The sequence below is a fragment of the Ochlerotatus camptorhynchus genome, unplaced genomic scaffold (genome assembly GCF_037179485.1).
Source record: "Ochlerotatus camptorhynchus isolate MF236.1 unplaced genomic scaffold, CSIRO-AGI_Acam_v1.1 ptg000114l, whole genome shotgun sequence".
Classification (NCBI taxonomy): Eukaryota; Metazoa; Arthropoda; class Insecta; order Diptera; family Culicidae; genus Ochlerotatus; species Ochlerotatus camptorhynchus.
The window spans coordinates 957421-981772 of record NW_027040604.1 but is presented as its reverse complement, the minus strand read 5'-3'; the positions used below and the strand labels follow the sequence as shown (position 1 = coordinate 981772).

General features: G+C 31.4%; 1 protein-coding gene across 1 annotated transcript in view; it reads right to left on the bottom strand.

Moving 5' to 3' along the window:
- Positions 1–24352, bottom strand: part of LOC135699737 (long-chain fatty acid transport protein 4-like) — a 78091-nt gene that overhangs the window by 14855 nt on the left and 38884 nt on the right. Inside the window, exon 2 of the mRNA XM_065220042.1 lies at positions 3241–3590. Within this exon, the coding sequence (XP_065076114.1) occupies positions 3241–3590 (350 nt within the window). The remainder of the gene's footprint in view (positions 1–3240; positions 3591–24352) is intronic.

Below are 24352 nucleotides of genomic sequence, written 5' to 3'. Positions count from 1 at the left end.
TGTGATATCAAAATTAATTTTTTGCTGTGTACAATGAGAATTTTCGGTCACTTCTAACCCCATTCACTGTGCAATTTCACTGATTCTGGCCAATCACGGAGTAGCAACCATTGATTTGTGGAGTCAGTCTAAGCCGTCTAAGCATGTCTGATGCAGAGAAGCAAGCTACTGATTTAATTTTAGATCTGTATGACAATGTTGCAAATACTCATTTCAGGTAAAAAAATGTTTTTTTTTTTTTTTTTTAATTATGAAAAATATTGGATAATCCAAAGCTATGTTGATCATTATAACATTAAATTTTGACTAACAAATAATAAGACAATCTTATTAAAATGTCGTAATAATACCTCTGACCAAGGAAAAATGATTTATATAATTTTCATAAAAGTTGACGATACAAATACTAATGAGGAAAGGAATTCCACATTTCCTTTTCCCAAGTCCTTTTCCTCTCCTTCCCTTCCCTTCTTCTCTTTTCAGAAAGCGAGTAATGGCGCTATAACCATATGCCATATAGGGCTAGGACAAGAGTTAGTGCTCAGGTCCCAACCGCTAGAAGAAAATGGTAGCGAGCAAGGGCGCTATAACCTAGGCGAATACAGCATTCCCTCCGTATAGGTTACGTCCGCACACCGCTCTCTGTTGTCCTTCTACTGAGGTCGGCTGGATCGATTGAGGGATGGCAGTGGGTTGGCGGTGCCGTCCACGCTTGTACGGAGGGAGGACTGTACGCTCGAACACAAGGGGTAAATACCTGTGTTCCATCCCAGGAGATCGGACAACCAAGGAGTGTACATTAACTTTCTTAGCTCTGTCACTCCCAACGATTTATATAGCCTATTTTCAAATCCTGCATACGGAGCGGTTGGTACGGTATGTCCCCGCTCTTTGATTACCTGTGGATTAAATGTTAACCACTGTCTATACTTATTAAGTAGACATGGTAAACATTCACTTCCACAAAAATTAACTAAACGCTACACAGTAGGCCTGGCCGCTTTAATGTTTGTTTCACATCCTTGATGTGCAGCAGGCATTAATAATGACAAGAAAAATGATAGATGTATCATTTTCCAGGATTCTTTCAAGTACTGGCTGTGTATGTGTGTAGACTAGAACTTCTATGCAGAAAACTATAAAATGGTACACTAATAGCCTAATAGGTTAACCGGTGGCAAAATATTTTTCAATTTTCACTTTAAAAATCGATATTTTTGCAAAAACGTTGAAATCATCATACATTATTCATTTATACCGAGATGTATACATTTATTCATTTAAATTGAAACTCCTACAACCAAACAATACCTTCAAAAGCTTCTATGATGCTGCATCAATTTACGCCACGTTGCGTCGTCAACTTAGCAAGCCCACCGAAGCCCACCGCAAAAACTTCCCAACCTCAGGAGGCCACTTCAAAGCCTGCATTGAAGCAGCCATAAAGCTCATCCAACCTAAACTTCGATGTGCATCATGCACACATAACTGTACTCACGTATACTGGTTGATTGATAGGTACCTATCTACCTACTGGTATAGACAACTATGACGACGACGAAAATCCATTACGAAACACATGTACAACGTTGGTATTGAAGTAACAAAAAAAAGGTAAATAAACCAGCTGGAGAGTACCTACAAACCGGTCTCGCGAGCGGACTTCACCCTCCGTTTGGTCATGCAATTCTGCATCAAGAAAAGCGCATCGCCGTGGCATAAAAGTGAAAGTGTGAAATATGACATTATCAAAGCAGGCGTGGATTGGAAGTACCGCAACAGAGCAAGCCGGTCGGTGTTATCAAACCCCATAAATCGCTGATAATGACAGCGGACTATCGCTGCTGGGTCGAAACAAAATAAAAGTAAATCAGTTTTGGAATTTGGCCTACACAACAAATGCGGTATCACTCAACCTGTCGAAGGTGTCGGTCGGTCGTTCGCCGTATGACGTGTCGCGTATTTTCTGGAGGAAACGCCAAGAATAGCAAGACAGCGCCAAGGTTCGGCCGGTTTACATGTCCCAGCGACAATCTACTTGGTATGCAACGCGTCAACGCTGTCAAAGACTCGTTAGAAAGAATGCGAAGTGCATTGCGGTGATAAAATGACGGAATGTCAGTCACGTTTGTGTGAGGCTTAACTTAAGCGGTGCTGTCTTCCTGATTGTCAAAACATTTTTAGAAACAACAAGAATTCAGCTGCTTGCAGGGATGGATCGCTCTTTGATGCATCGTTCATTTCTTTATAATATAGAAAACTAATGTTTAGTCTAATAGAATTTTTAGTTAATCCATTAATCTATCTATTTTCTATTTTGAGGTGGATTAGCTGAAAATTCAGTTGGGCTCTACGGTAGCTTTTTAAAATGTAAAGTAATGAACGATGCACCAAAGAGCGACCCATCCCTGGCTTCTTGAAATGGTTTAAATAAGTCTCAATTTGACACCAGTTTGAACTAATTGTAACAAAGCGTCAGTTAAGGTCATGAATGTAACCTCATTTAAAATTGAATTAACAATACAGTATAAACACATCGAATCTACATATACCCGCTTATCGCTCGACTAGACAAAATATCGCAAAAAGCTTAACCTTGATGAACCTGTTGAAACACTAACACACAAGCCGGATTCAAGACAAGTTAAGAGTCTTGCATAATAATCACGCACAGTCGCCTGTTTTTCGCCTTTGTTGCCACTGCGAGACCTCCACTTGTTGCTTTATAGAGGATATTCGCTCGCACGATCAGCGCAATTGTTCAGGCTAATTATTCGCGGTTCTGAGAGAGAAAAAAACGCTCACATTGACGAATACATAGCACTGGCTATAAGGTCAATCAGTCACCACATGCCACCTTAAAAATCACTCATCATCATCATCACCATCATTGCCAAAACAACAACAACAGGCTTACTAGATGCTCAATCACGGTCAATAGTCGATGTCTTCAGCCGTCATAAAAGCCCCGAAGAAACCGGTTTCTTCTCTCCGCGATCCAAGCAGACCTTGGAAAACATATTTCACAACCGAAGTAGTAACTCGCATCGTAGCGTGCTACGATGAAGTTAATGACCACTAATCAATGACAGCGTGAAAAGCCTAGAAAACCTCTTATTTTCACTTAAACTACGAAATGTACGCAGCACACTTGGATTCCTCCACGCATCAATTACCAACTAGATAGCATCTTTCTCCGACAAGACCCATAGGTTAATTCATTACACGTGTCACACTCACTTAACGTCTCGGGGAGCCGTCACGGCGGCAATGTAGAACCAGCGCCATTTCCCGCTGGCTATCAGCACGGCCAGCAGGGCGATCAGAACCGCCGGCAATCCAAACTCCCAACCCATGTAGTACCAAACGAGGACGATTCCCGCGATCGAAGCACCGAAACCGACAAACTGAATCGCGTACAGGAAGACTAATCCGACCCGTTCACTGGTCGAGCGTGAACTGCTCGCGTTGGGGCTTTCGTCGGTTGCTGGAACCGCACTTGATGACGTCGACGAGATGTTGTACTGCTGCTGCTTGCCGCTGGGAGGGTCATTTTCCACCCGTCCCTTCTCTATGTCGATGATGGATGGCTGCAAAGCGAGAAAAGAGAGAAAAAAATCGACCATCAGTATCAGGAGCTTAGCGACTTAAAAGCTCAGTAGGCGAGCTGCTAGGGGACTCGAAGTTGCAGAGCGCCAGGCGCTTACATCAGTAGGCGGCGGTGCACTATCGGCGTTGGTTACACCGAGTGAACTTGGTGACAATGCAATGGTAATAATAATAGAAATCGGCATCATATAATTAACATTGATCGATGGGTAATTCTCGTTTTATCCACAGATGCTATGAACTATGCCGTCGAAATGATCCTGCAATATCCGTTCTGTGGGTGGCACCACCTCATGGAGACGGCAGTAGTTTATATTCGATGCGAAGAATGTGTCGAGTATCATGCGCACCACTCCACAATCTGCTCTTTTTTGATATGTGGGGATATGTACCGTGTAAAAAAAAAACAAACCAAGATTTTGATGTTTCGCATTCTAAAATATTTTTAAAAAAATACGACTTTAATGCCAATCGTTACTATAGCATGGTCTATGGTCTATGTAGACATATTTTAAAAATTTTGTATTTACACCAAAATTTTTGATTTTTATAAAGTATGTTTCGGTTACCTATGGCTTGCAAATGTGATTCGAATCAACTCGTTTGGTTTAATCGTTATTGAGAAATCGTTCAAAACGTACCATGTAAATTGCGACTCAGCCGCACCAACCGTGTAAAAACAAACAAACTTTCAATTCCAAGTTTTTAAATCAGGCGTATTGAATGCTTAATTGATTCAATTTTCATATTTCAAAATTCACTTCCTATATCCCATTCAAAATTAGGCTCCAAGCATGCACAACTTATTCTCAGATACCGCCAATGACTTTATTGACAGTCCACGGTCACACTAGCCCTCCCGGGCATGTTCCGGTGCCCCCCAGGAATTGGTCAGTTCTCGACAGGAACCAAAACCCGTAGTGCGACATATCGAACTTCATGATTTTGTTGAACTCCGCCAGTAATGGCCTTATTGTGAGTCCACATTTCTTGACCACCGTCCACCACTGAACCTAATTGGCCTTTTCGATGCACCGCCAACCTAGAGTGCACCACGTGAGTTCAAGAGGAAACGTCAACCAAACCGTTTGTTTACATCAGAATGAGAATTTTTCACAACGCAAATTAAAGCATTTTTCATTCAACATCTTGCCGATTTCCATCAGTAATTGCCATATTTTACGATTTTTCACAGATCTGAACTGATTTGCACCTGAACTATTAACACACAAGAAATCCTCTGGAGGTGAACAGGAGAAAGTCAAAAAGAGTGTTGTGAGCAGACATTTTTGCCGTGAGACATAGGAAACGGAACACTTTTTCACTTTTCCTGATAAATTGATTCACCTGAGATGTTTGTTTGTTTGTTTGTTTATTAAGGACATTTTACATCTCCGCGATGCATTCATGTCCGTGATTCACCTGAGATGCTCAAAAATTTGATCTACAGTTGAAAAATTTAATGAAATTGTGTTGTTTTGCAAAGATCCTGCCGGTGTTCATGAATATGATTGTTGAGAAAAATGGAAAATTAGAATAGTACCTTAGTGGTTATGATCTTCCGGATTTCTTGTGTGTGGACAGTTAAGGTACAATAAGACAATTATCGATAGATGAATGAAAAATGCTTTAATTTGCGTTGTAAAAAATGTTATTCTGATGTAAACAAACGGTTTGGTTGACGTTTCTTCTCGAACTCGCGTGGCGCACTCTACGTTGGTGGTGCATTAAAAAGGCGTATTTATTTTGCTGAGATTCAGTAAAACAATTGCCGAGACTCAGCTAACAAATAAAATGTTGCTGAAATATCAGCTAACAAACAGATATTTTGCAGAGATATCAGCAAAAGTAAATGCCGTGGTAATCGGCTGTTGGAGCTTTTACCGACCTAGATTAAGTGTGTGGAGTATTTTTGTTGAGAAAAATGGAAAATTATAAAAGTGCCTTAGTGGTTATGATCTTCCGGATTTCTTGTGTGTTAATAGTTCAGGTGCAAATCAGTTCAGATCTGTGAAAAATCGTAAAATATGGCAATTACTGATGGAAATTGGCAATCATTCAAATGTAAACAAACGGTGGTGGTGCATTAAAAAGGCCTATAGGCTGTTTCTATGCACCACCAATATAGAGTGCGCTAGGCGATTATGAGAGGAAACGTCAACCAAACCGTTTGTTTACATCAAAATTACAATTTTTACATCTCAAATTAACGCATATTGTTATGCGTATCTTGCATATTTCTATCGGAAGGGGTCTCAAACAGCTCAAATAACACCACATTAAAAATCCGGAAGATCATAACCGCTGGGGGAGTTTTATAAATCTTTACTTTTCTTAACAAAAATATGTGGAAGCACCAGCCGGATCACTGCACAATCGATACAGAAAACAAAATATTCAATGTGGATGATGATTACAAGCACCTGCGATGGATAAATTAATCCGAAAAGGTAAAAACATTTTCCTCTTCGTATGCTTCTCGGCGAAAATTTCAGCCCTCATCACTCTTTTGATGGTTCCCTTATTCACCACCAGAGGCTGAAACGATCGCTTGGTTTCTATTGGATTCGCCTATTGACATTGCATTCATGCAACATGAAAATCGGAAAGATGACAAAACATAAATGCCCTCAAAAGCACTCTTATTAGTCCACAAAGGTAATTACAAATTAATTTAAATTGTTCAACAATTGACGTGAAAAATTTGCGTGAATCACAATTTTCATGGTCATGATCTAGAATGCTATTTAACGTTTTGCGGAGTGACAAAAGCCAAGCAAAATCGTAAACGAACAGTAGGAGCTGTCAAATTAGCATCCGAGCTTCAATAAAGCACTACTCACAAAAGCTACCCAGCACACAATTTGGGCTGATTAAAAGCTGGATAAGCAATTTTTCAGCTGAAGAAGCAAATATTTGTCTGAATAAGCTCTTATTCAACATTCAATGTTTGTTGGGTTTCTCCATGAGAATGAATGAGATAGAAACGAATGCAGACCAAAACAAACCCACCACGACTGTCAATACTTGCGGATGAGGAAAGGAGATGAAAAGGTTTAGGTTAGGGTTCGCGTAGTGATCTATATGAAATTGGACTTCATGCGAGTGATTTGCAATAAGGCCATTACTGGCCGAGTTCTTCAAAATCATGAACCTATATGTGTCGAACGACGGGTTTTAATTCTAGTTGAGAATAGGTCACTTCTCGAGGGTGAATGCAACCGTGCACTCTCAATATGGCCACCACTGGCCGAGGCTTGTAAAATCATGAAGTATGATATGTCGCACAACGGGTTTTTGTTCTTGTCAAAATTGGCCACTTCCCGGGATTCCGAAACATTTCCGAGGGCGCTAGAAACTGCCCGGGAGGGCTAATGTGACCGTGGACTATCAACAAGGTCATTACCGGCCAAGCTTTGTAAAATCATGAAGTTTGATATATCGCACGACGGGTTTTGATTCTAATCAAGAATTGACCACTTCCCTGGGGGCTCCAGAACATTCCCGGGAGGGCTAATGTGACCGTGAAATATCAACAAGGTCATTACCGGCAAAGTTTTGACGTAGGACTACGTCTGTGATTTCTATATGGGGGTACACTTTGTGAAAACAGAAAATGGAACATGTAACAAAATTATGAAAGATTTTGAACGTGAATAACTCAGCTGCCCCTGGACCAATTTCAATCATTTTACCACCAATCGATCAGAAATATTCCTACGCATCTTTAAAATTTAAGACTTTATCAATCTTCAAAATTTCACTACTGAAAACTGCACGAATGCTATGATAATTAAAATTATCACCGATTGCCTGCGAAAAGCGATTTCCCTTACACACATTTCAAAGTTGAATTCCATTTGGTCTCACCAAACGCTGTTTATTCAATCACCGCGTGGTGAGTGGTGATGTTCTCCAGTACACAACGAAAGGCTCCCCTCATCAGCTAGCTATCAAGGCTGGTCTCAACCGCTGATCGGATTTAGTTCCAATTACCGTGTGTTGTGGTGTCCGGTAATCGGCATCATCAGCAGCAGCAGTGCTTTCGGTGCGTAGCGTTGAACATTGTTCTCCAGTACACAACGAAAGGCTGCCTGCAAGCAGCGAGCTGCAGCCCACATGAGCATCCATAGAAGGAGGAAGAAGCCGCATCGGAATAGTTCGTGAATAGTTGTGGGCCTTCTATGCCAAGCGCGCCACCTTCATTTCAAAAAACATACAGCTCACCAGCCTCATCTGTGTTTAATACCCTTAGCATAGCTCAACCATCACGGCAAAACGGTCGTTTTCAGGACCACCATACATTTGTAAAAGAGTATTTTGTGGAAATTTGTCAAGGTCATCAATCGGATGTCAGTTCCCATATCAAGATAGAGCTGGAATTAGGGCGACAGCTTTTGTAAACAATGACTTCTTTCGATGACGTATTGAAAGTCAAGACTCGGCCACGCAAATCAACATCAAAATCAGTTAGGATAAGACTTCCCCTACCCGGTGGTAGTGTTGGTTTGCGTGGGCGTGCCTTGAATTCCTGAAAATCAATCTCTATCTAGATATGTTTAAATCTAACATACCATGTTCTTGAAGGCAACCTTGGGGGTGCAATTTCAAACACCAAAGTCGGTCGCGGCATGAAAGTGGTCTGATTTTGATCCAGAAAGGATGGATTTTAATTCTTAATACGCCAATTGATAGGAATTTTTTCTACGAATTTGTTAAAATTAAGAATTTATCATTTTCAAAATGTCACTATTGAAAATTGCACGAATGTAAAAAAAAAAATTTCACCGTGTGCATAATTATTACAGAACAGTAAAGAGCGGTAAATGCCGACCCAGAGTGTCCCCAACGGAAACCGGAATAACTCCGGAACCAATGTATTGATCCCAAAATGAGTAAATTTCCGACAAAATGCAACTTACTGTGCAGAAAAAAGCTTGAGAGATGATCTATTTGAAGCTAGGTAATTGAATTTTTAAATCTATGCTAATCAGAGCCCAACAAAGTCACTTTCAATCGATAATCGTCAAGCGACGACGAAGCTGTCAATCATCACTTTCAATTGAAAGTCATTCTGTCTTCTCTTCGAGCAGATGCTCTTCAACATCAACAGAACTTACTTGCGCAGTTTTTCTGACTTTTGTTGATTGTTCACTCGGTTAATTTAAACGCATGCTCATAGATCTGTGCACGTGGATGTAAAATTTATCATTGTCGGGTGGTTTGTTTACCCATCAATATGGGTATTTATGGAATCGGAGTAACGTCTAGAGACCGGAAATCGATGACAGACGCCATTTTGAAATCCAAGATGACGACTTCTGATTCCAGAAAAAGTGTGAAATACTGACAACGATTTATCAATATGGGTATTTTTGGAATCGGGGTGACGCCTGAAGATCGAAAATCGATATGCGACACAATTTTAAAATCCAAGATGACGGCTTCCATTTCAAAAAAGATGATGACGTCTAGAGGCTGAAAATCGATATCCGACGCCATTTTGAAATCCTAGATTGTGGCTTCCGGTTCAAACAAATGTGGGAAATACTGTCAAATACACATCAATATGGTATTTTTGGGATTGGAATGAAATCTAGAGACTGAAAATCGATATCCGACCACATTTTGAAATCAAAGATGGCGGCTTCCGATGTCAGAAAAAGTGGGAAATACTGTCAAATATCCATTAATAATGGTAGTTAAGTAATCGGCATGTCATCTAGAGGCCGGAAATGGATGTCTGACGCCATTTTGAAATCCATGATGGCGGCTTCCGATTTAAAAAAAAAAATAGGAAATATTGTCAAATACCCATCAATATGGGTAGTTTTTTAATCGGGGTGACTAGAGATTGGAAATAAATATGCGACGCCATTTTGAAATCCAAGATGGTGGCTTCCAGATTTAGAAAAAGGGGGAAATACAAACAAATACCCATCATTATGGGTATTTTTGGAATCGGGATGTCGTTTAGAGAATGAAAGTCGATGTCCGACGCCATTTTTAAATTCTTGAAATTTTGAAAAAATGGAAAAATCTATCAAATATCCATACATACAGTTTCCAATCAGGGTAATGTCTAGAAGCTGGAAATCAATATCCGATGCCATTGTGAAATTCAAGATGGCGGCTTCCGATTTGAGAAGTAGTGTCAAATACCCTAAAATAAGGGAATTTTCAGAACTAAAATAGGGGAAATTTTCAGAACGTAGATGCCGAAAATCGATGTCAGACGCCATATTTAAAACCAAGATGGCGACTTCTGGTTTCAGAAAAAGTGGGAAATACTGTCAAATACCCATCAATGCGGGTATTTTCAAAACTCCAGCAATGTCTAGAGTCCAGAAACCAAAGTTTGACGCCATGTTAAAAGCTAAGATGGCGACTTTTGTTCAGAAATAGTGTGAAACACTGTCAAATATCGATCAATGTGGGTACTTTAGGAATCGGAGTGACATCAAGATGGCGGCTTCCGATTTTAGGAGAAGTGTCAAATACCCTACAAATGGCGTCGAATATCGATTTTCTGCATGCACGCCTCGTCCCAGTTCCGAAAATACCCATATCTTAGGATATTTTACATTTTTTTTTCTGAGCCCGATGGCCGGCATATTTGATTCCAAAATGGCGTCAGACATCGATTTTCGGCACCTTCGCGTCGTCCACGTTCCGAAAATACCCATATTGTAGGGTATTTGAGACTTTTCCGTATCCCGGTGGCCGCCATCTTGAATTCGTTAATTTAATTTTCGTTTAATATAAAATAACATTTTATTACTACATAGTCCTGATGACATCCCTATCGCCAACCGATATTGTGTGGATACTATCTGGATACTATATATCGATGCCTGACGACGCGACGCGTCACAAGTCGAATGATCCCCGAATTGTAGTGAAAGTGGAAAAAACGAAGGAAGCAGATTTCGAGTCATTCATTGCGTCAATTGAAACAAGTCTTTGCTTCAAATGAAATGAACTGGATGCACTTGACGAACGAAACAAGCGATAGTCAAGTCATGTTTGATAGGAGGAATGTTCATCGTGACTCGTTAACAAGGAACACAATGACTTACACGAAAATTATATTGCTCGAAAAATGCAGAACTCTGATGCTAATTTAAACGTTAGGTACGCAATGAATCGTAGAAATTGAGGTTATTCGCTGAGTAAGTATTTTTTTATTGATTTATTGATTTGTTGTTTTATTGATTTATTGATTTATTGATTTATTGATTTATAGATTTATTGATTTATTGATTTATTGATTTATAGATTTATTGATTTATTGATTTATGATTTATTGATTTATGAATTTATTTATTTATTAATTTGCTGATTTATTGATGTATTGTTTTATTGATTTATTGATTTATTGATTTATTGATTAATTAATTTATTAATTTATTGATTTATTTATTCATTTGTTTATGGATTTATTAATTTATTGATTTATTGATTTATTGATTTATTGATTTATTGATTTATTTATTCATTTGTTTATGGATTTATTAATTTATTGATTTATTGATTTATTGATTTATTGATTTATTGATTTATTGATTTATTGATTTATTGATTTATGATTTATTGATTTATGAATTTATTTATAAATAAATATATTTATTAATTTATTGATTTATTGATTTATTGATTTATTGATTTATTGATTTATTTATTCATTTGTTTATGGATTTATTAATTTGCTGATTTATTGATGTATTGTTTTATTGATTTATTGATTTATTGATTTATTGATTAATTAATTTATTAATTTATTGATTTATTTATTCATTTGTTTATGGATTTATTAATTTATTGATTTATTGATTTATTGATTTATTGATTTATTGATTTATTTATTCATTTGTTTATGGATTTATTAATTTATTGATTTATTGATTTATTGATTTATTGATTTATTGATTTATTGATTTATTGATTTATTGATTTATGATTTATTGATTTATGAATTTATTTATTTATAAATTTGCTGATTTATTGATGTATTGTTTTATTGATTTATTGATTTATTGATTTATTGATTAATTAATTTATTAATTTATTGATTTATTTATTCATTTGTTTATGGATTTATTAATTTATTGATTTATTGATTTATTGATTTATTGATTTATTGATTTATTTATTCATTTGTTTATGGATTTATTAATTTATTGATTTATTGATTTATTAATTTATTGATTTATTGATTTATTGATTTATTGATTTATTGATTTATTGATTTATTGATTTATTGATTTATTGATTTATTGATTGTTTGATTTATTGATTTACTGATTTATTGATTTATTGATTAATTACTTTGATTTATTGATTTATTTATTCATTGGTTTATTGATTTATTGATTTATTGATTTATTGATTTATTGATTTATTGATTTATTGATTTATTGATTTATTGATTTATTGATTTATTGATTTATTGATTTATTGATTTATTGATTTATTGATTTATTGATTTATTGATTTATTGATTTATTGATTTATTGATTTATTGATTTATAGATTTATTGATTTATTGATTTATGATTTATTGATTTATGAATTTATTTATTTATTAATTTGCTGATTTATTGATGTATTGTTTTATTGATTTATTGATTTATTGATTTATTGATTAATTAATTTATTAATTTATTGATTTATTTATTCATTTGTTTATGGATTTATTAATTTATTGATTTATTGATTTATTGATTTATTGATTTATTGATTTATTTATTCATTTGTTTATGGATTTATTAATTTATTGATTTATTGATTTATTGATTTATTGATTTATTGATTTATTGATTTATTGATTTATTGATTTATGATTTATTGATTTATGAATTTATTTATTTATAAATTTGCTGATTTATTGATGTATTGTTTTATTGATTTATTGATTTATTGATTTATTGATTAATTAATTTATTAATTTATTGATTTATTTATTCATTTGTTTATGGATTTATTAATTTATTGATTTATTGATTTATTGATTTATTGATTTATTGATTTATTTATTCATTTGTTTATGGATTTATTAATTTATTGATTTATTGATTTATTGATTTATTGATTTATTGATTTATTGATTTATTGATTTATTGATTTATGATTTATTGATTTATGAATTTATTTATTTATAAATTTGCTGATTTATTGATGTATTGTTTTATTGATTTATTGATTTATTGATTTATTGATTAATTAATTTATTAATTTATTGATTTATTTATTCATTTGTTTATGGATTTATTAATTTATTGATTTATTGATTTATTGATTTATTGATTTATTGATTTATTTATTCATTTGTTTATGGATTTATTAATTTATTGATTTATTGATTTATTAATTTATTGATTTATTGATTTATTGATTTATTGATTTATTGATTTATTGATTTATTGATTTATTGATTTATTGATTTATTGATTTATTGATTGTTTGATTTATTGATTTACTGATTTATTGATTTATTGATTAATTACTTTGATTTATTGATTTATTTATTCATTGGTTTATTGATTTATTGATTTATTGATTTATTGATTTATTGATTTATTGATTTATTGATTTATTGATTTATTGATTTATTGATTTATTGATTTATTGATTTATTGATTTATTGATTTATTGATTTATTGATTTATTGATTTATTGATTTATTGATTTATTGATTTATTGATTTATAGATTTATTGATTTATTGATTTATGATTTATTGATTTATGAATTTATTTATTTATTAATTTGCTGATTTATTGATGTATTGTTTTATTGATTTATTGATTTATTGATTTATTGATTAATTAATTTATTAATTTATTGATTTATTTATTCATTTGTTTATGGATTTATTAATTTATTGATTTATTGATTTATTGATTTATTGATTTATTGATTTATTTATTCATTTGTTTATGGATTTATTAATTTATTGATTTATTGATTTATTGATTTATTGATTTATTGATTTATTGATTTATTGATTTATTGATTTATAGATTTATTGATTTATTGATTTATGATTTATTGATTTATGAATTTATTTATTTATTAATTTGCTGATTTATTGATGTATTGTTTTATTGATTTATTGATTTATTGATTTATTGATTAATTAATTTATTAATTTATTGATTTATTTATTCATTTGTTTATGGATTTATTAATTTATTGATTTATTGATTTATTGATTTATTGATTTATTGATTTATTTATTCATTTGTTTATGGATTTATTAATTTATTGATTTATTGATTTATTGATTTATTGATTTATTGATTTATTGATTTATTGATTTATTGATTTATGATTTATTGATTTATGAATTTATTTATTTATAAATTTGCTGATTTATTGATGTATTGTTTTATTGATTTATTGATTTATTGATTTATTGATTAATTAATTTATTAATTTATTGATTTATTTATTCATTTGTTTATGGATTTATTAATTTATTGATTTATTGATTTATTGATTTATTGATTTATTGATTTATTTATTCATTTGTTTATGGATTTATTAATTTATTGATTTATTGATTTATTAATTTATTGATTTATTGATTTATTGATTTATTGATTTATTGATTTATTGATTTATTGATTTATTGATTTATTGATTTATTGATTGTTTGATTTATTGATTTACTGATTTATTGATTTATTGATTAATTACTTTGATTTATTGATTTATTTATTCATTGGTTTATTGATTTATTGATTTATTGATTTATTGATTTATTGATTTATTGATTTATTGATTTATTGATTTATTGATTTATTGATTTATTGATTTATTGATTTATTGATTTATTGATTTATTGATTTATTGATTTATTGATTTATTGATTTATTGATTTATGATTTATTGATTTATGAATTTATTTATTTATAAATTTGCTGATTTATTGATGTATTGTTTTATTGATTTATTGATTTATTGATTTATTGATTAATTAATTTATTAATTTATTGATTTATTTATTCATTTGTTTATGGATTTATTAATTTATTGATTTATTGATTTATTGATTTATTGATTTATTGATTTATTTATTCATTTGTTTATGGATTTATTAATTTATTGATTTATTGATTTATTAATTTATTGATTTATTGATTTATTGATTTATTGATTTATTGATTTATTGATTTATTGATTTATTGATTTATTGATTTATTGATTTATTGATTTATTGATTTATTGATTTATTGATTTATTGATTTATTGATTTATTGATTTATTGATTTATTGATTTATTGATTTATTGATTTATTGATTTATTGATTGTTTGATTTATTGATTTACTGATTTATTGATTTATTGATTAATTACTTTGATTTATTGATTTATTTATTCATTGGTTTATTGATTTATTGATTTATTGATTTATTGATTTATTGATTTATTGATTTATTGATTTATTGATTTATTGATTTATTGATTTATTGATTTATTGATTTATTGATTTATTGATTTATTGATTTATTGATTTATTGATTTATTGATTTATTGATTTATGATTTATTGATTTATGAATTTATTTATTTATAAATTTGCTGATTTATTGATGTATTGTTTTATTGATTTATTGATTTATTGATTTATTGATTAATTAATTTATTAATTTATTGATTTATTTATTCATTTGTTTATGGATTTATTAATTTATTGATTTATTGATTTATTGATTTATTGATTTATTGATTTATTTATTCATTTGTTTATGGATTTATTAATTTATTGATTTATTGATTTATTGATTTATTGATTTATTGATTTATTGATTTATTGATTTATTGATTTATGATTTATTGATTTATGAATTTATTTATTTATAAATTTGCTGATTTATTGATGTATTGTTTTATTGATTTATTGATTTATTGATTTATTGATTAATTAATTTATTAATTTATTGATTTATTTATTCATTTGTTTATGGATTTATTAATTTATTGATTTATTGATTTATTGATTTATTGATTTATTGATTTATTTATTCATTTGTTTATGGATTTATTAATTTATTGATTTATTGATTTATTGATTTATTGATTTATTGATTTATTGATTTATTGATTTATTGATTTATGATTTATTGATTTATGAATTTATTTATTTATAAATTTGCTGATTTATTGATGTATTGTTTTATTGATTTATTGATTTATTGATTTATTGATTAATTAATTTATTAATTTATTGATTTATTTATTCATTTGTTTATGGATTTATTAATTTATTGATTTATTGATTTATTGATTTATTGATTTATTGATTTATTTATTCATTTGTTTATGGATTTATTAATTTATTGATTTATTGATTTATTAATTTATTGATTTATTGATTTATTGATTTATTGATTTATTGATTTATTGATTTATTGATTTATTGATTTATTGATTTATTGATTTATTGATTGTTTGATTTATTGATTTACTGATTTATTGATTTATTGATTAATTACTTTGATTTATTGATTTATTTATTCATTGGTTTATTGATTTATTGATTTATTGATTTATTGATTTATTGATTTATTGATTTATTGATTTATTGATTTATTGATTTATTGATTTATTGATTTATTGATTTATTGATTTATTGATTTATTGATTTATTGATTTATTGATTTATTGATTTATTGATTTATTGATTTATTGATTTATAGATTTATTGATTTATTGATTTATGATTTATTGATTTATGAATTTATTTATTTATTAATTTGCTGATTTATTGATGTATTGTTTTATTGATTTATTGATTTATTGATTTATTGATTAATTAATTTATTAATTTATTGATTTATTTATTCATTTGTTTATGGATTTATTAATTTATTGATTTATTGATTTATTGATTTATTGATTTATTGATTTATTTATTCATTTGTTTATGGATTTATTAATTTATTGATTTATTGATTTATTGATTTATTGATTTATTGATTTATTGATTTATTGATTTATTGATTTATAGATTTATTGATTTATTGATTTATGATTTATTGATTTATGAATTTATTTATTTATTAATTTGCTGATTTATTGATGTATTGTTTTATTGATTTATTGATTTATTGATTTATTGATTAATTAATTTATTAATTTATTGATTTATTTATTCATTTGTTTATGGATTTATTAATTTATTGATTTATTGATTTATTGATTTATTGATTTATTGATTTATTTATTCATTTGTTTATGGATTTATTAATTTATTGATTTATTGATTTATTGATTTATTGATTTATTGATTTATTGATTTATTGATTTATTGATTTATGATTTATTGATTTATGAATTTATTTATTTATAAATTTGCTGATTTATTGATGTATTGTTTTATTGATTTATTGATTTATTGATTTATTGATTAATTAATTTATTAATTTATTGATTTATTTATTCATTTGTTTATGGATTTATTAATTTATTGATTTATTGATTTATTGATTTATTGATTTATTGATTTATTTATTCATTTGTTTATGGATTTATTAATTTATTGATTTATTGATTTATTAATTTATTGATTTATTGATTTATTGATTTATTGATTTATTGATTTATTGATTTATTGATTTATTGATTTATTGATTTATTGATTTATTGATTGTTTGATTTATTGATTTACTGATTTATTGATTTATTGATTAATTACTTTGATTTATTGATTTATTTATTCATTGGTTTATTGATTTATTGATTTATTGATTTATTGATTTATTGATTTATTGATTTATTGATTTATTGATTTATTGATTTATTGATTTATTGATTTATTGATTTATTGATTTATTGATTTATTGATTTATTGATTTATTGATTTATTGATTTATTGATTTATTGATTTATTGATTTATTGATTTATTGATTTATTGATTTATTGATTTATTGATTGTTTGATTTATTGAGTTATTGATTTATTGATTTATTGATTTATTAATTTATTGATTTATTGATTTATTTATTCATTTGTTTATGGATTTATTAATTTATTGATTTATTGATTTATTGATTTATTGATTTATTGATTTATTGATTTATTGATTAATTCATTCATTGGTTTATTGATTTATTCATTTATTGATTTACTTATTTATTGATTAACTAATTTATTGATTTATTATTTTAATGATTTATTAATTTATTGATTTATTTACTTATTTATTTATTGACTTTTTGATTTTTTGATTTATTGATTTATTGATTTATTGATTTATTGATTTATTGATTTATTGATTTATTGATTTATTGATTGATTGATTTATTAAATTATTGATTTATTGATTTATTGATTTATTGATTTATTGATTTATTGATTAAGTGATTTATTAAATTATTGATTTATTGATTTATCGATTCATTGATTAATTGATTTATCGATTTATTGATTTATTGATTTATTGATTTATTTATTTATTGATTTATTAAATTTATTGATTTATTGATTTATTGATTTATTGATTTATTGATTAATTGATTTATTGATTTATTGATTTATTAATTTATTGATTTATTGATTGATTGATTGATTTATTGATTTATTGAATTATTGAGTTATTGATTTATTGATATATTGATTTATTGATTTATTGACTTATTGATTTATTGATTTATTAATTTATTGATATGTTGATTTATTAATTTATTTATTTATTGATTTATTTATTTATTGATTTATTAATTTATTTGTTTTGCTGATCTATTGAATTATCGATTGATTGATTGATTGATTGATTGATTGATTGATTGATTGATTGATTGTTTGATTGATTGATTGATTGATTGATTGATTGATTGATTGATTGATTGATTGATTGATTGATTGATTTATTGATTGATTGATTGATTGATTGATTGATTGATTGATTGATTGATTGATTGATTGATTAATTGATTGATTTATTTATTTATTTATTTATTTATTTATTTATTTATTTATTTATTTATTTATTTATTTATGTATTTATTTATTTATTTATTTATTTATTTTTTATTTTTTTATTCATTTATTGATTTATTGATTTATTGATTTATTTATTTATTTATTTATTCATTCATTCATTCACTTATTTATTTATTTATTTATTTATTTATTTATTTATTTATTTATTTATTTACTTATGTATTTATTTATTTAGTTATTATTTTAAAAAAAAAACCTATCTAGAAGAGCTGCTGAATCAATGTGATGTGCTATGAGATCATTAGGTGTTTGGATGTTTATAAGTATACAGCGGGCGTCGTAATGCGGAAGAGGGAATTCCGTCCAGCTTAATTTCCTGAGTGCATATAACAAGAATTGCTTGGTCAATAAAAGATAATTTTGAATCCAACATAATTCCTAACACTTTCGCACTTTTCTATTGGCTGATTACCAATAGTGACTACAATATTGGATATAGGGTTAACTACCCCATTTCCGGCCTCTATTAAGCACAACCCGCACTTAGTCTTTCTTAATCTAGCGTAGTTTAGAACCAAACGGAATGTTATTGCTACTGATGGCTTCCAAATTTATTTACCTTTCCGTATGTACCGTAAGATTTGATAAAGAGAAACCAATCGTTGAGATATTGTCAAAAGTCTAACACTGCTTCTTGAAGCCAAACTCGGCCTACGGATGCTAAATTCGGTCCAACGCATTGAAACGCCATTGAAACGCCAATGAATTCACTTCGGCCTATCGGATGAAGATAAAAATGATTCGGTCGGAGCGCTTCTTTTGTTTTTGAGAACAATGGATGCAAACCTTCATATCACGCGTTCTTATTGACTTCGTTCCGAAGCTTATCAACTAAAGTATCGTACCAAACGCATAATTGACTTGTTAACTCTGAAATCATGGATTTATTTGAAGTTTTCTGCTCGATAGGCCCAAAATGGGCGATTAGGCCGAAGTAGTCCTCTACCCTATTCCGTTTTCTACTGAACGTGATTGAATTATTATTTATTTTTTTTACATTCAATTGAAAAAGACTTTTGATGCACCAATTGTAAAAGATCAATACATTCCATGTTCAAAAATTAATAGATTGATGTCTTATCTTGTTTGAGTGTCTGTCCATAAACTTCTTAGATACTTGCCACACCCTTAAGCAGTCTAGTAGTTTATATACAAACCGCCCAAACAAAATAAATTCTAGGAGCCTCGGGAAGGAAATGCTTGGAAGCTTGAAAAGGCCTGCTCATGAAACACGTAGACACCTTAAGTGCCGTACCTTCACTGACTAGGCTATCTGAGACCCCTGAACAATGCAACAACAGAATACAATAGTCAAATAATAGCATTAAAGAAACCTAATGTCATATAATGTTAATCATCATCATTATGTATTCCTTCAGAAAGCAACACAAACGCTTAATCTAGCAAATTTCACGTCTCTTTACATCCGACGCAAATTGCCATCGTTAGTCGTGCGGAGATAGAAAGAGATTATGTAGGCATAAATTATACAACATTAAAAAAAAAACATGCAATCACCTTCTTGCATTCATACCGCCTCGCCCTGGTCCGGGCGAAGTTTTTCACCGAGCGGATCGTTCGTCACGAGACAAAACTACTCTTCACGTTGAGCTGATGAGTGATGAAAAGAAAATTCCGAAAAATCATCACTTCCCAGCAATTGTCGTCGCTGTCGTCGTGGTCGCTGCCACCGCTTTGATTATGCTGGCGCTATGCTGATGGCGTGCTTGTCACTCGCTGCGGCAGATCCAAGGAGGCCTTGGCTGGAAACTTCAACAGAGCCGAGCGGAGATTGCTGCGATCGACTTTGTGTCGCGCACTCACTGTTCGTACGTGATTTTGAACGAAAACAAAAAAAAACTCCCGAAGACACCTGCACCAGGGTGCAATGGCTTGGTTACGTTACGTTCTGATAATCGCACTCTTTGCTACGATGTATGCATAAGTGATCTCTACTGCATTGTCTGTTTAGGAGTTTATTTAATGCTCAAATCGAACCACACTGGTTTCACTTTTGCATTCCATCACCGCCTACTTATGCAAACATTTTTTCCCCCCTTTGGATGTGAAGAATTGTTTTCAATCGCTTTTTGTTTATTTTGTATTTTCCTTTCTTCTTTCGAGAGGTAATTTCCGTCTCGTATCCAGCTGCGGAAACAAAATCAATGATTTGGAAGCGATTTCCCTACTTTGTAACTATTTCAAACAGCCACTACACTTCCAATCAAGCTTTCACTATTTGCCTCTGTTGTGAGCACAGTATGACAGCACCACAGTAGCAATCGGCTTTCGAATATGTTCAGATGGAACAAATGTCAAAAGTTAATTCCATCATGGGATGTCCCCAACTCTATGTTGGTTGTTGATGCGCGAGGAAAAACGATTTTACCTCGTGAATTTTCCGCCTTTCTGCGCACTGGAGGGCGAGACAGAGCACAGAGTCAGAGTCGTTTTTGTTTTGTTTTCTTTTCGTAGGCTCCGCATGCGGTTCTCTGTGTATTGGTGCGAGATGTTGGTTCACAACAGATCTTCATTCAATTTTGTGCGAGAAGTTATGAAGTCTCATAATTTTGATTGACCTTGCCATTGAAGTTTCTGGTTGGTTGGCTGGTATGCGGTTCAATTGGAAGCTCCAAGCCTACTATTTCTATGTACTATAATACTATGTAGCGTTAACCGTGACTAACACTTTGCACATAGAACGTGATTGTTCTCGCCTTGCATTTTGTTGCCACTAAGTTTGCTTTGGTTTGATGTAATTTGGTGCCTTGGCGCTTTAATTGAGCAAGAGAGTTTTTTTTTTCGACGTAGAACTACGTCTTTGTGGACTACACTGGGGTGCAAATCAAAACAAATTTATGGCGAAATAGTGTTAGGTTTTAAACGCTTGTAACTTTGTCATTTATGGATGAAATTATAATCCAAATACGCCAATCGATAGAAAATAACTCTACAAATCTGCTGAAATAAAAACTTTTCCAAATCTCAGGAAAAGAAGGAAAATTGTACAAATGATGATTTTATCGTCGCCATAATCGAGTAACACTTGGTTGCACATCGTTCTGGTTGAACCTGAAAAGTTATAAAACAGCACTGCTGTTAGGCCTCTGCTCTAAATGCAATTTTAATGCATCTATGATGCATGATAGAGAAAGAAACTCTATCTACTATTTCCATTTAGCGCTATATTACTCAAGAGTGCTTGTGTGATTAAGAACCCGCGTTCTACAAATACTTCTTAGGAGTAAAATAAGCGATTATTGACAAATTGTGCAACAGTGAAAATCAGTGCTAGGTATGTCTCAACATATGGCTACAAAATACATGCGTAGATTCCCGGAAGCTCGCGAAGGATCGTCAGGCAGACGGTTCTTCAAAAGCAACCCAAGACCGCTGCAGAGAGAGTTCGGTGTTATCGACCCGACATGAAAGCCAGTCAAAGGTAATGCGTCCCGAACTACTGTTTGGGGCGCTGGAGAAGGTCCAGGTGGCAGATGAAAATATGCGTTTTTTATTGCTAGTCGATTAGGGATTTTTAATGGTTTTGAGCGTAAGTTTGATTAATAATAATAAATGAATCCTGATTTTCAATATCCAAAATAAATTGAAGAGTGTAAAATCGGATTGAGCACTCACAAGCTTAACCGCCAAACTACAGGAGTGCTTACAACAAAAAGACGTCTATTGGAGATGTGATGTCCTTTTCGAAGTCATCAGTTGTAGAAAGAAAATAAACGTAAGAATTAAAACCAATAACCAACTATTCCTTTATTCCGGAGCAACAGTTATTAGAGCATTGAGGAGCAAACAAATGCAAAAAGACCAACTTAACAACAACCAGTGCAATAGGGTATAGAATTAAGAATAGGTTCGATACACATGATAGTTACTAAAAAGAACAGTTTTCTGTTAATTATAATAAAGTAAAAGTTAAATTTTATTTAAAAAAAAATCCGGATGAAATAATGTAATACTACTGTATTAAAACACATTAAACATACCACAAATTCACCTAAATATTACTACAATTGACGATTACTAAATAATTCACGTCATCTCACTGCGTCCTAGCAAGAAGTACGGTCGACTTGTTTCGCGCTCCGGTATTCGCTTGATATAAATTATCAGTTTTTTTCTCACTAAGTGACTCCTGGCATAGTTCCCGGTAAATTGATCGAAAAGTGAGTTTTTTTTAGTAGAAAGTGTCATTTTCGGAAAGATTAACCCGTGCTATTGGAAATTCGCAAACAAATTTGGGCATCATCGTTGCGTTGTCACGCATACGCGCTTACGCATACCCGCTCACGTATCATCATCATCGAGTGTGAGCACCCGTTTCTACATCTACATCGTTCATCAATCATCGTGCGCCTGTGTGCGCTGAGTACCGAGCCTCGATCAAGTGCACCACAACGAAGGTCATCCACGCAGCGCGTCTCTTCCATCTGTGTAAACGCCTACACATATAACGCTCGGTGGTAGTAGTATAGAATTATCAGATAAGTTTTTGTTTTTTTTTTGTTTCTTTTCCTCCCCCATTAGTTAAATTTTCATTTTGTATTTCTGTGTTTGTATTGTATTCTGTGTATTGTGTCTGTGCGTTCAGTGGGAGAGCGTTTTGCGCTCCCACTAGTTGAACAAAATGGATGTTTTGTCAGAAGACGACATGGATGACCAATCATCTCAGAAAAATGATGATGTCATCCATGGTTCGTCGTCTCAGTCTGACAATGGGCAGGCTGAGAAAAGCTCCAGATTGCGGGCCTACCCGAATGACTCGACTGGCCCATGGGTTGTCTATTTTCAGCCCAAAAACAAACCCTTGAATGTTGTTCAGATATCTGATGATCTGACAAAGCGATTCTCTGCCGTGACCGAAATAACGAAGGTTAGGCACAACAAACTTCGTGTGACCGTCGCTAACCTGAAACAGGCCAATGAAATTGCTGTTTCCCAGTTTTTCACACTGGAATATAGGGTGTACATTCCAGCCTCTGATGTGGAGATCGAAGGCGTGGTCACTGAGGCGAGCCTGAACCCCGAGATACTGGAGAAGCAAGCGGTTGGCCGATTCAAGAACCCCTTGCTTCCTCCGGTAAAGATACTGGCCGTTCATAGAATGAAGTCAGTATCGCTCAGCGAGAGTAAAAAGAGTTTTAACCCCACGGACTCGTTTCGGGTGACCGTTTCTGGATCTGCCCTTCCTCAATACATCGAGCTGGGAAAACTTCGTCTTCCTGTGCGGTTGTTTGTACCTCGGGTCATGAACTGCCAGAATTGTAAGCGGTTGGGACATACGGCCTCCCACTGCGGCAACAAGGCACGCTGCTCCACATGCGGGGAGAAACATGAGGATGGCGCCTGCGCAGCTACTGCACCAAAATGCGTGTACTGCAATGGAACTCCTCCTCATGCTCTCTCGTCGTGCCCGGCGTACAAACAGCTCGGGGACAAAATGAAACGCTCCCTTAAGGAACGTTCCAGGCGGTCTTTTGCAGAAATGCTTAAGACAGCCACGCCATCGACCACTGACAAAAATCCCTTTTCTCTTTTGTCAGATGACGAGACTGACTCTGACTTGGCTGAGGAGGGAACTTCTTTCAGTTTTCCGGAAGTTTCTGCACGGAAACGAATGCGCATCCGTTCGCGGATTGTTGCAAATAAAGAACCCCAAATCAGCTTGCCCAAATCAAGGAGTGGTGGAAAAAAGGAGACTTCTACTCCTCCTGGATTCC